The 12,884-nt window shown below is 33.5% G+C and overlaps 1 protein-coding gene across 5 annotated transcripts; it reads left to right on the top strand.

Moving 5' to 3' along the window:
* Nucleotides 1–1,455: 1,455 nt before the first annotated feature.
* LOC141712804 (mitogen-activated protein kinase kinase kinase 1-like) lies at nt 1,456–12,213 on the top strand. 5 transcript variants are annotated; one of them, XR_012571709.1, is made up of 10 exons: nt 1,458–2,672; nt 4,015–4,099; nt 4,248–4,310; nt 6,345–6,502; nt 6,838–6,910; nt 7,002–7,061; nt 7,699–7,806; nt 10,207–10,448; nt 11,653–11,802; nt 11,961–12,213. XR_012571709.1 is itself a non-coding variant. In XM_074515876.1 (9 exons), exons 1-8 carry the CDS (start codon nt 1,669–1,671, stop codon nt 10,411–10,413), a joined length of 1,758 nt encoding a protein of 585 aa, XP_074371977.1. In that variant the 5' UTR covers nt 1,458–1,668; the 3' UTR covers nt 10,414–10,448; nt 11,653–12,213. The 5 variants fall into 5 exon arrangements, 3 of the variants coding, with proteins under 3 accessions (XP_074371979.1, XP_074371977.1, XP_074371978.1); XR_012571708.1 differs by having other exon boundaries at nt 11,964–12,213; XM_074515876.1 differs by having other exon boundaries at nt 11,653–12,213.
* Nucleotides 12,214–12,884: the final 671 nt, after the last annotated feature.

Below are 12,884 nucleotides of genomic sequence, written 5' to 3' on the forward strand. Positions count from 1 at the left end.
TTTGCCTTCGTGTTTTGTTTCGTTATTTGGTTTAATTGCATGTTGTTGCTTAATCGTGATATATATAACTGACTCATTGTTGCGCGTAGTGTTAGAAATATACCCAACAAACTGAGTATCACATGATTGTACATTATAAACTTATGATTCATTATTTTTAGAGGGTGCTTATTATCCCTTGTATATATCTTGTATACATATGTTAGGATAACATGTTGTCTACTGCAAAGAACAATCAGGTTTAAAGAATAAACATGTCATGCTCAGGGATATGCTAAATGATATATTATGAAGGGTAATAATTGCATCTCAGATGAAGACGAATACATATGTCAATCGTTACAATGTTTTAGCATTGAGTTGTTTCAATAATTTGGTGTTTATAGTTATATTTATCAAGGCAGCGACTATAAATGTCGAAACAAATATGTATATAAATTTTAATATATTCAAATTTTCGACTTGTAATATTGTTGTTGAGTTTTTCAGAATACATAAATTAATAAATGAAAATATAATGATCACGTGTTCGGCTGAACATATGTTTCAAAAAAAGAAAAGAAAATATCATTTAACAAGCTATTATACTAGATTCTCAATAAATTAATGTTCGATAAATGAATAATCTCAACAAATAAATAATTTATTCTGGTCCCAATTTCGGCAAATGGGCTTAATGAATAAATTAGCTAAATGCATTAATGAATAAAAAAAATAAGTCTTTATAGGTCATGTCTAAATATATATGAATAATCGCAATAATTTGAATATACATTTATCTTTATATAAATATATGAATATATTTAATCAAATAAACACTTATTGATCATTATTAGTTTAAGACTGGGATGTTAAAATAAGATCCGAAAGATATAGATTATTAGTGACTTTATAAATATCTAACATTTGAATACATATTGAACGTATTATGTCATTATTATACCAAGTGAATACACATGATTGTACGTTTTCAAGCATACATGCATGTAAAATTAATTTAAAATATAAAATATTAATTTAATTAATTGTCACCAAAATATTACAACCATAATAATTCTAGGTACATTTTAAAATAAAATATAGTAAGGAAATTATTAAAAAACCTGAAAATAATATCTAAATGAATAAATATTTATTTATCAATAAATGATTAAAATATTTAATAATTAATAAATAAATAATCACTCTAAATAAATAAAATAAATATATATATTTTTGGTCTAAAGATATTCATTTGTCGAGATTCTATTATTGCACTAGTTGAAACTATTTTGTAGGGTTAAAATGAAATGCAGTATGATTTAATATTATGCGAGTGGAAGTTATAATCGTGCACGAAATAGAAGTTACATAGGCAGCGGTCTCGCCGTCTGTGAACGAAAACGAACATAAACTAGTTCCCATGGACCCCACTTCATTACCGCGTTCTTTTATTGTTCGTTTACCTCCTGTAATAGTATCAACTAGTAGTACTAGTCAAACATACATCTGCCCCCTTCTCTCACCAACAACAACAACAACAAAAAAAAACACAATTTTTAGAGAGAGAAACTTTACTAAAATTCACATAAACCCTAGACCAAGTACGATGAAGCTACTTTAACATACTCTACACACAATCACACACATATTTATGTATCAGATACCTGGTTTCAACTAAAGCCCAAGATGAAGCCAATTGAGTCAAAGCACAACAAGATGAAGCCACGAAAGCCCAAGCTCGATCGTCGAAACGCGCTCAAGAATGTTGATTATGAGCCTTCTACTTCTAATTCGACTTCTTTTGACTCGCCCGACTCGCCGATCCGGACTCGTTCGCTTGATATTTCTCCGATTAATGATCGTACTAGTTTTCGAATTGAAGGGATTGATGGAGAGTTTGATATGATTTGTCAGAGTTTAGGACTTTCTGGCCCCGATGATTTTGCGATTCCTGCTGCTGAATGGGAGTCTAGGAAGCTCCGTTCGTCTTCGGATATTTTACCCCGGTCGAGGTTGAATAAGTTGGATAAGAGCTTTAGAGTTACTGAATTGGGTCATAAGTTTAGTGAGAATGTTAATGTTAGTGATCGTGATCGTGATCGGGATAAGGTGGAAAATGAGTCTGTTGGGATGAGTAAGGTTGGTGTTCGTGATCGTGATGTGGTAGACAATGAGTCTGTTAGGGTTAGTAATGTTGGTGATGGTGATCTTGGCAAGGCGAAAAATGAGTCTGTTAGGGTTGGTAGAATGAATGTTAGTGACGATGCTGAGGTGGACAATGAGTTTGTTAGGGTTAGTAATGTGAGAGGGATTAACGGTGTTAGGCCTCCAGTTTTAATGCCTCCTCCGGCTATTGCGTTGCCGGTTATTGATGATAATAGCTCTACTTGGGACATATTGAAGTCGTTTGCGCCGGATGGTGATGAGAATAATGAGTTTGTGTATGGAAGAGGTGGATTTAGTTCTGATGAGGATGATGGCGGTGGAAGGAATGGTGAAAGAGAGAGGAACGTGGTTTCCGAGGATAATATGTTTACGACTTCTAATGAAGATGATTCTTCGAGTACAACCACGGACCCTCCTTCCAATGTTTCACCTCAAGGGAAATCTAGACCGATTATAAGCTCTTGGGAGAAGGGGAAGCTGTTGGGACGTGGCTCCTTTGGGTCGGTATATGAAGGAATTGCCGAGTAAGTAACTGATTATATTATGATATGAGTAGTAGTTTATGTCTGTATTGAGGATTATTACTGAAAGCACAATAGCTTTTTACGACAGTGATGAAGGTATTTTTCAGCAGATATATTCCTAAACCTGTAAAAAATGTTTTGCAGATATATTCCTAAACCTGTAAAAAATGTTTTGGGTAGATCGTTAATTTCATCACGAGCTAATAATTATGTCATAATTATAGTGTTTCTTCTTCTCGAAAATAATAAAGAATCTAATTAATAAAGGCCAATCTTCCAATTTAGTTCAACTGTGAAAGGGATCATTTTATTAATGAGATTAAACAGTGAATAGTTGTAGGCTGTGACAAAATTTTAAGCTCCAACTGATTTATGCCTACTTATTGCAGTCCTTTTGGGTTTAATAATGATAGTTCCATCAGTAGAGGGTTATCAAGTTGTCTTTGATGAGCATTAAGGAATTAATGTGATCACCATTATCACATCATAATCTCTCTTGGAAGTTTAATTTCACATTGCTTATCTATTGTGACCCTTTTGACTAACATCAAAGAAGATGGAGGAGTGACTTATCACTGATGCAGGACAATACCCAGCTCGTAATTGTCCAAAACCTGTTTTGGGCACATTTTTTAATATTCTGCATTTAGACTTCCTCTCCAGCTGGACAGGAATCTGCCTTAATGCAAATTGTGAAGAATATCTTTTTAAACCATACCAACTCTACTAATGTAAGTTTGCATATCAATAAATATGCTCCCTTTTGCTTTTATTTTTTGTCTTGGAGAAATCACTAGTGTTTTAAGTTTTAACCTCATATATCGTTCGACTACTCTCAAGGGTACAAAGTGCCCCCAGAAGGAGTCAAGAAATTTACCGGAGGCAGATTTATGTGTAGTACCCCTTAATTCGGACTTACTATTTTTTTAATCATCGGAATTTTATTTTTTAAAGTATATACCACTAAGCCAAGATTTGGGTAGAAGATTAAATGAAGAACATGTATTTAGTAGTGGTCATTAATTCAACTGTCGTTTTCACATATGGATCCTGTCATCTTAAAATAAAAAACATGACTACCTTCTTTTTACGTTTCTGCGACCAGCAATAGATGCATTGAGATTGTGAAGTTTGTAGTTTCTTTCTCAGTCATTTTTATTCCTCCAAGGTAATACAGTTTCTAGTTTTTGGTTGAATTGCATTGCTCTCTTTTTAAGGCCCTTGCTTATTTTCCAAACTTCATCTGTCACTGTATTCATATTTCATGTGTAGTATAATGGAATAAATTATATATTTAAATATTTGTCTTGAATATAATTGATATCTTCTTTTGTGTTGACAGTGGTGGCTTCTTTTTGGCTGTGAAAGAAGTTTCTTTGCTTGATCAGGGTGTTCAAGGAAGACAAAGTATCACCCAACTGGAACAGGTGACTGCTCAAGTCCTCTAAAAAATTGTGATCTTTCTAATTATATCTGTAGTTTCTTTTATAGGCCTTTTCTTTCCAATAATTGATAGCTTGTCTTGGCGTCTCCTGTTGATATATCATTCTCATCATTTGTTGTTTACTTCTGCAGGAAATTGATCTTTTGAGTAAACTCGAGCACGAAAACATAGTTCGATATCTTGGTACCGAACAGGTATTTTTTCAATTTTTCTTTTTCCAATGAAAAAGTTGACAGTAGATTCTGTATAATGGACTTGCAGAACAAATTGTTTTTATGTAGCCTGTAGGACAATGGTATACAAGAATTAGCTAAATTATGCCTTCTTCTTCAAAAACTGTTTTCTGATTGATTCCACTAAGAAAAATGTTCTGGGATGGTGTTTAACGACACAAATTAAGTTTATATGTGATATTGGGACTAGGAGAGGATTGATGCTAGTATCTGAAGAAAACATTTGTATTAGATCCTGTCTATGTTACCCATATTCAGCTAGATTTGTCCAAGTGTCGGACTCATTTATCTTTTGAATGTTTTGCATGTTATTGGCCTAAAATGAATTGTCAAATGCCCATGCCCATGTCTGAGGCAAGTGGTAGACAAGGGTACAGGGATGATATTATAGTGTCAGGGTAACAGAGCTGATCTTAAAAGGACATCTTTTCTTGATCTTGAGTTTGGAACTATTTATGTGTGATATCCATCCTTGTTAGCTCCGTTACCCGGACTCTTCAATTTTGCCCTCATACCCGTGTTGACCGGACATGACATGGGTGTGGGTATGGAATCTGAATCGGATCCTTTATAAGGAAAACCGGACACTTCAACTTCGGGCAATATAGTTCTAAATGATTTACTAGGCCTCGCAACAACTTAATTTTAGAGAGGGATGTCCGTAGATGACTATTTCCATGTTATACTTTTGATGTATGCTATTAATTTGACATGAACAATTATGTAAATGTTTTTATAGAGAGGGATGTCGCATAGATTACTATTTCCATGTTATACTTTTGATCTATGCTATTAATTTGACATAAACAGTATGTATATGTTTTTTTATTGGTTGAAGATACTAATTTACAAATGTGAATTATAAAAACTAGGCATAATTTCACTTAGAGTTAATTTCACTTTGCATCCCTTCGGTTTCAGCTAATTGCAGATTGGGTTAAAAACTTTAATTTTATGCAATATGTATTCCTTAGATTTCTGTACTCTTACAGTACCCACCCCTTAGCCGATTTTCTGTCAATTTTGACCGTTAAGTAACGGTTGACTGGGGTAAAACGGAGATAGCACATATAAAATATTTCAATAAAACATTAATAAATTTAAAAAATTGGAAAAAATAGTAAAAAATATAGTGATTTTTTTTTAAAAAAAATTTGATACAAGTGTTAAACCGATTTAAGCCCTTTCTAAAAATAATAATAATAACTTTTTTTAGGTTTTCAATTTAACTATTCCATCTTTAAAATATTAAAGTTAAATGATATTTTTTGATATATTTATAATTATTATGCACATTATAAATAAATAAATATATATATATATATGTACTCGCACTATAAAAAGATTTAACTTTTTTTACTTTTTATTTTGTGTTTTTTTGAATTTTTAATATATATTTTTTTAAAATTTATACGTAATATCATCATTTTACCCCCTTGCCAACCGTTACTTAACGATCAAAGTTAACGGAAAATCGGCCGAAGGGTGGTCATTGTAAGGGTATGAAAAACCTAAAGGATGCGTATTGCATATAAATAAAGTTTTTGACCCAATCCGCATTATGCTGAAACCAAAGGGATGAACTCTTTCACTTATGTGAAAGTTAGATGCCGAATCCCCGCACCCATGTCCAATTTCAGATCTATATACACAAATCTTAACCTAATAGAAATTTAGTCTGACACTTGGATTCACACCTGTGTCTGTGTCTGTGACCTGTACCCGAGTCCGGGTTACATAGCTTGTTCGATTTGCAAAGTGGTTACTGGTTATTTATTGGTGGGATGATATGATCTGAATTCTGAAACCTACCTCTGTTCAATATCCGATTTGAAATACTACTTTCAGCGAATTTCTCTTGACCAAAAGTTTTGTTGGACACAATGACAGTGTAGCTTTCTAATTGTTAATATTTAGCATGTATTTGTTCCCTGTAAAAGTTTGGTCAGATGGTGACTTCTAAATTACAAGCTTTCTCCCCCTTGCTTTTCGCAGACTGAATCAAATCTATATATCTTTCTTGAACTGGCTAGCAAAGGATCTCTTTTGAGTCTCTATCAGCAGTATCACCTTCAAGATTCCCAAGTCTCTGTATACACGAGGCAAATATTAAATGGTTTGAAGTATCTGCATGACAGAAATGTGGTGCACAGGTGGTTATTATCAGATTAGTTAATGTTTCATTTTTTAAAATGTTTGCTCGATGTGTGTGTTTCGAATCTTCATCATTTCTCTCAGTAGTTCTGCTCTAATTAAATAGTCAAGTATAAATTTTCTGTCTGCTTTCTACTTTACAAGTTTGTATATGTGGTGCTAGTCAAAGTGGCAAATAACTTCCATATGTCATTATGTTTTTCTGTTTATATTGTTTGAGAAATTTAATTGAGATTTAATCGAACATTTAGTGATGTTAGAATGCGCTTGATAAATTATTGAGGTCATTTACGGAGTGGCTTTGAAGTCTCACATTATGTTGCTTGGTTTCCAGGGATATCAAATGTGCAAATATATTGGTTGATACTAATGGAACAGTGAAACTCGCTGACTTTGGTTTAGCAAAGGTTTTCTTATTACACTTCATCTTTGACCTTACTCTTTGATTTTTTTTTTGCTAGTCCTATAAAATCCCGCTTCCGTCTAACTGTTGTACAGGCCACCAAGTTGAATGATGTTCAATCCTGCAAGGGAACAGCTTTCTGGATGGCTCCTGAGGTATGCCTCAACGTTTAATTTACATTTCGTTAAAGTCAGAGTTTTGTGTGCATCCACACTCTCTCTCGCTTGTCGTGCGAATTCTTGCTTGTCAACGCAGCATGCTCGCTCGTTTGTCCAACGTTCTTGCTCGCTTATTTGAATTTTGAACATATGGGAGTATGGGACTGAGCTAAGTTCTAGATGTTAACACTAATAATTCTGCACATATTACTATATTAGCTATTCATGTTAGAGGCAACAATTAAGGACTGGAAAATCAATAAGTCCTCAGCTGTAATTTGAAGTAATAGAAGGTCCAAGATTATGGCAGCTACAGTAATCATACCACTCTATGCTTTAATTTAAATGCAGAAGATTATGCTTTATTTTAATGCAAAATGAAAACCCTTCTGCTGTTATATTTAGGAGATAAAATTTCCTAAAATTTTTTTTGCTAAATAAATATGCTTTATTTTTTCTCTCACAAAGCATAAACATTTTATCTGTTAGGTAATAGTGTTGAAATGTTAGTTGAAATAGTGCTGGCACTGTTTAAAAAAAATAAATACAAATGACTTGGGTGTCATTTTGTAAATTGTCAGCATGTGTGTCACAGCCAACTCGTTGATTTAGTTGAGTTTTTTTCAATGTGCAGGTTGTTAGAAGGAGACAGGGTTATGGGCTAGCAGCAGATATATGGAGTCTAGGGTGCACTGTTTTGGAGTTGTTGACTGGTCAACTCCCGTACCACCCTTTGGACGGTGTATGTAAACTATCTTGAAATCAATAAGTTCCCTCTTCTCCCCCTGCCAAAAAATCTCTCTACTCAATTCTCATGCTTGTATGTATATTTAACCTGCATAATTTTCTGGTAAAATCTGCAAAAAGTTGATGTGTAGCGAAAGCAGATTGATATTCTGAAACCACTGAATGAGTACAATGATATTCCAGATCTACACGTTATTTTATTATAAATGGCCTCTAAAGGGTGAGAAAAAAAGTAGGCGAGGTGGTACTTTGTTTTTCTCCTCTTATGAGAGGTTTTTGCCAAAATGCCCTATATCTGCCCTAAAAGCTTCCTCTGCTTTTTATTATTTTAAGATAAACTTTTCATCAGCAGTTCTTTCTACATAGTAATAATATAAATATATCGTACCAATGTATAGTAGTTTTTTGGAAAATTCACTACAGTCTACGGTCCTCATTGGTCCAAATTAATTTTTTTCAACTATTTTGGTGTTGCAAGTTTAAGGAGATCACCTGTAACACCCAACATGTTAGAAGTTATATTTACCTAGACGGACCTAAGTAACGGATAGATGCCGAGTTGTTACTCTTGTCTATATTCCTTTTTCAGTTTATATAGTTACACTTGGTATGTACAAGAGCCAGTAGATTCGAAGGTTCTTTTTTTCTTTCAGAACCAGAACATGTGTTACAGAACAACCCTAGGCGGAGATGGCTGCCTTACCTCAGCGGATAGCCCTGGTGCTAGAAAGAATTTAGAAGTTATAGTACACACTAACACTTGGTATAGTACAGTTAAATGTATATAGATTTTTGGTTGGGACAGAGATGACGGTATGTGAAGAGAAAGATACAGAAAATTAGAAGGAAATTAAAGAGAGTAAAACAATTTGAAACTTTGCAAGCGGGTGGGTTGCTAGCCTTTCAACATGGTTTAGGTTTGGGTTTTACCCTTCACAGTCAGTTGTATAGTTGAATGGTTCTGGGATTGTAGGGATGGGAAGGCGTGATTGTCGTGTTTCAAATGGACAGCTATCTCTCGAGCACAGGTTTAGATATTGTGACTTGTGAAATATTTTATAAATTATAGCTACTAATGGCAAGTCATTTGAGAACAATTTATTATTTCCATTTTTTAGAGATAATACTCTTTTGTTGCAATTATGTAGACGAAGGACAAATCGAGTTTAGCATATGAAGCTTTGAAAGAGAGAAGATGAGATAAAGATAAAGGATGTGGTTTGCTGCCGATTTAAATTTTGGAATGAGGTATATGAGAGAGTCTAGACTAGGCTTGGGTCCAAGTGTTGGACTCAACAATATTCTGAAAGTTTTGCATGTTTTTTCCCCTAAAGTAAAGGGTTGATTACTAGAATTTCTAAACCAATGTCTCCATACCCTGTTGTCGACCTGCTCATGGGCCAGAGTAGGCACACAGCACTTATAGTGTTAGTGGCAACAGGCCTTACTTGTAATAGTTGATGATTACTGTACAATTCTCTCCACCTTATTTACACAATAAGATCTATTCCCAAATTTTTTGTTATATTCCAATTTATACTGTTCTTCATATATATATATATATATAGGAACTATGTTAGGTTTTATCTGTTAGTGATACCAATATGGAACAGAATCCGCTCTGCAAATATTTTTTTCCTATCAAGAGGAGTGGTAGGGAATCAAGTTTCAGCCCCTCGCAATCAGCAGACTAACTACACTAAATGTTATATTTACAGGCAGGGCAGTATATCAGACATTGATTCAGTTATCATAAAATACTTGTTATATATCTATATATATTTGTATAGGAGCTATGTTAGGTTTTATCTGTTAGTGATACCAATATGGAACAGAATCCGCTCTGCAAATATTTTTTTCTATCAAGAGGAGTGGTAGGGAAGTCAAGTTTCAGCCCCTCGCAATCAGCAGACTTAACTACACTAAATGTTATATTTACAGGCAGGGCAGTATATAAGACATTGATTCAGTTATCATAAAATACTTGTTATATATGGAAATGCAATGTCCAGATACTTTGAATGGCTTATTGCCATAAGAACATAATACTCAACTGTAGAAACGAAAACCTATGCGGTAAAGTTACCCAAACTATCAAATGTCTAGGTAACATGTACATGTTCTCGAATTTAGTTCTGAATTTAGAGTACGAGTTATGCGCTAGAGCCTAAAGTAAGCTATAATTTTGTGTGGAAGGAAGAAGTAGAAGTTACCTCTCCAGCCGCGCCATAAGTAGGCAACATTAATACGTGATTGCATAGACGTTCTTCCTTTAGATGATCAGTATTTAGATTAAACATACCATAATATTTCAATTGGTCACCTTATCATGCAATGCATTACAAATTGGCTGGAGCTAAAAGTTTGACAGTATCGTATTTCTGTGACATTACAGATGCAGGCAGTATTTAGGATTGGGAATAGTATTCCGCCACCAGTTCCTGATTCTCTCTCCAAAGATGCACAAGATTTCATCCATAAGTGCCTACAAGTTAACCCATTTTCTCGTCCCACAGCCGCTCAGCTGTTGGATCATTCCTTTGTGAAAAGGTCACTTCATTCGTCATCATCAGGATCAGCATTTCCTCGCACACAGGCTTAAAGATCACAACTAAATGGAAAGCAAATGAGAACGAGGTAAATGCTGCCATTTATTCGTTATACCATAATATGCCCTATGCAGCAGTTGTTACATTGTTCTAATTTAATAGTTTGACGCTCCACGACTTACACCCTAATTCTACTTGTGTATGGTGTAGAGTTTCTAGCAAGTTAGCACCTGTTTTCATGTCTTAAAGAAGTTGTTAAGACTGTTTCGCAGAAAAATTTTTCCATGAAAACTTTCTTGTTTTTCAGGCATTCTTAAAGTAGCAGGAAAGCATTTCCATGTTTATTATCTTTATTTTTCAGGGGTTTGTTTGATTCCCGAAAAATGCGTTCCTGGTTTTCTTTTGTTTGTCAGTTTAAAGGAAAATCAAGTGTATTCCAGTGGAGAAAATTTTCTTAAAAAATGTTAGATTCTAGGAAAAAATGACTTCAATCCACCTTTATAAAACAAGAAGACATTTTCCAGATTTTGAACTTTTTCTCACAATTCCTCTTTTTTTGAATGATTGTCGAACAGATGAAAATAGATGTTTTTCCGGATAGAAGTTCCAAAAATTTCTTCCAAAATCAAATTATTTTCTGACAAACAAACATCCCCCAAGATTAGATGTGCTTGTAATTTTTTTTATATATAAAAAAACTAATGAAGCCTTCTTAATCTTTAAAGGTTATTTCCAGGCTCTCATACATATGCAGTAAAAAAATAAAATTGTTTCCCTGGTTCCTTGAGATGTCGCAGTTTGACTTGCTTAAATCAAACTACTACATAAATTTGTAAACTTAATGTGAATTTGTTGTTTTCTGTTGACTTTAATTATAAGTGTCAGAAGTGAGTAGTTTGTTAAAGATTACTCTCTCTGTTTTTTAATATTTGACGTTTGACTTTTCTACACACATCTCTAACTCAAAGTGCTTTTGACCGGGTAGTTAAAATAATAATTCTTAAAATTTTCTTTTTTGATTTAAAATATATAACTTATACTAAAATTCACAAAAAAAAATTTAAAAACTAATTGTTTTAACTATTCGGTCAAAGCACCTTAAATTACGTGCAGAAAAGTCAAACGAAAAATATTAAAAAACCAGAGTAGTATTTTCTTCAAATATTAGTGATGAAGTAATTAATAAGGTTAGTATGTGGTAAATTTTTACTTTAAAAAATATTTTTAGGCTATTTCATTAGAATTGAGATTGTTATATCTGATTAGAACAATTCATTGTGTTTTTCTTGAAGGAATCCGCGTCTAATGTTTGGTTATTTTGCTGGAGTATAAGTTTGTGACTACTTCAGGAAAGTATAATTCCAGTCTTGGACAGGGATAGCATAACATTTATTTTATGGTGAACATGCTATTTGAGCTATCGAAGTTCGATAATTGAATTGGTAACGTTTTTAACTTACCCTGATGCTGATTCTTATCCATCCTAGCTTGGTATCTGTGTATGTAACTTCCAGAACATGGATTGTAGCCCTAGTCAAAGAGATGCAGGAAGTATCTCTCTTCTGAAAAGCTAAAGTATTGTGTTCTCCTGTTTCTGTAGCAGTTGCTATGATTTTGAGAGGCGGGGTTCAATGGTGATTTAGCAAAGGCTGCATCGTTGGATGTCTGGATTGTGAATATTTATATTTTGTAAAAGCCTAGAAGGCAGTAAATATTGGTTTGCGCTTTTGCCATTTGAAGATTTTGATTTTTTTAGTCTTCTTTTTCCTTTATAGTTTTGCTTATATTTCGTGTCAGATTTCTAGAGCTTCTGAACCATTTGATGAAATGAAATATGAAGTGCATTTGTACTATTCCTTTTCTGTTTTTCTTTGATCAATTAATTACATCTCCGTCTGTCATCTTGATCTTAGGCAAGTTCATTCATTTGTTGGAGAGGACTGGGAAGAGTGTGTTTTAAGCAGGACTTGCATAGCAGAGAGAGATTGAACGTTCATTTCACTTTAATATTCACTTTATTTAAAGATGCACTATTTGTTGTAACAGTAATATAATCCGGTATTTCTTTAACTGTATCTACTTGACCGGCAAAGGGTTCATCTTTGGGTTTTTGGTTGGAGATCTCTAATCCCCACTTTTTTCAAGCGCCCTTCAAATAATCAGTAGTGATGAGAAGTAAAGTGGTACAAGTTAGTTAATATTTAATGTATAAAATTTGTATAGGGGGAAAGTAGATGTAGTTAAGTTGTATATTATAACTTTTTACTATTTTTCAAAAAATTTGAGACGCAAAAAAGGGAGAGGACATCGGAAAAAATAAAAAATTAAAATAATAGATATGCAGGTATGCTATGATTGATTGATTGTTACGTACTTTAAAATTAGGTGTAAAAAGTTAAAGAACTGGTATTGTGAGATGGAACAACTTTCTTTCCTACAAATACATTATGATATTTAATTTACTTTAAATAATTATATATGTAAAAGTAAGATTAAATCAGATGATAATCTAGTCGGTTGTTGA

The sequence above is a fragment of the Apium graveolens genome, chromosome 3, assembly GCF_009905375.1.
Source record: "Apium graveolens cultivar Ventura chromosome 3, ASM990537v1, whole genome shotgun sequence".
Taxonomy (NCBI): Eukaryota; Viridiplantae; Streptophyta; class Magnoliopsida; order Apiales; family Apiaceae; genus Apium; species Apium graveolens.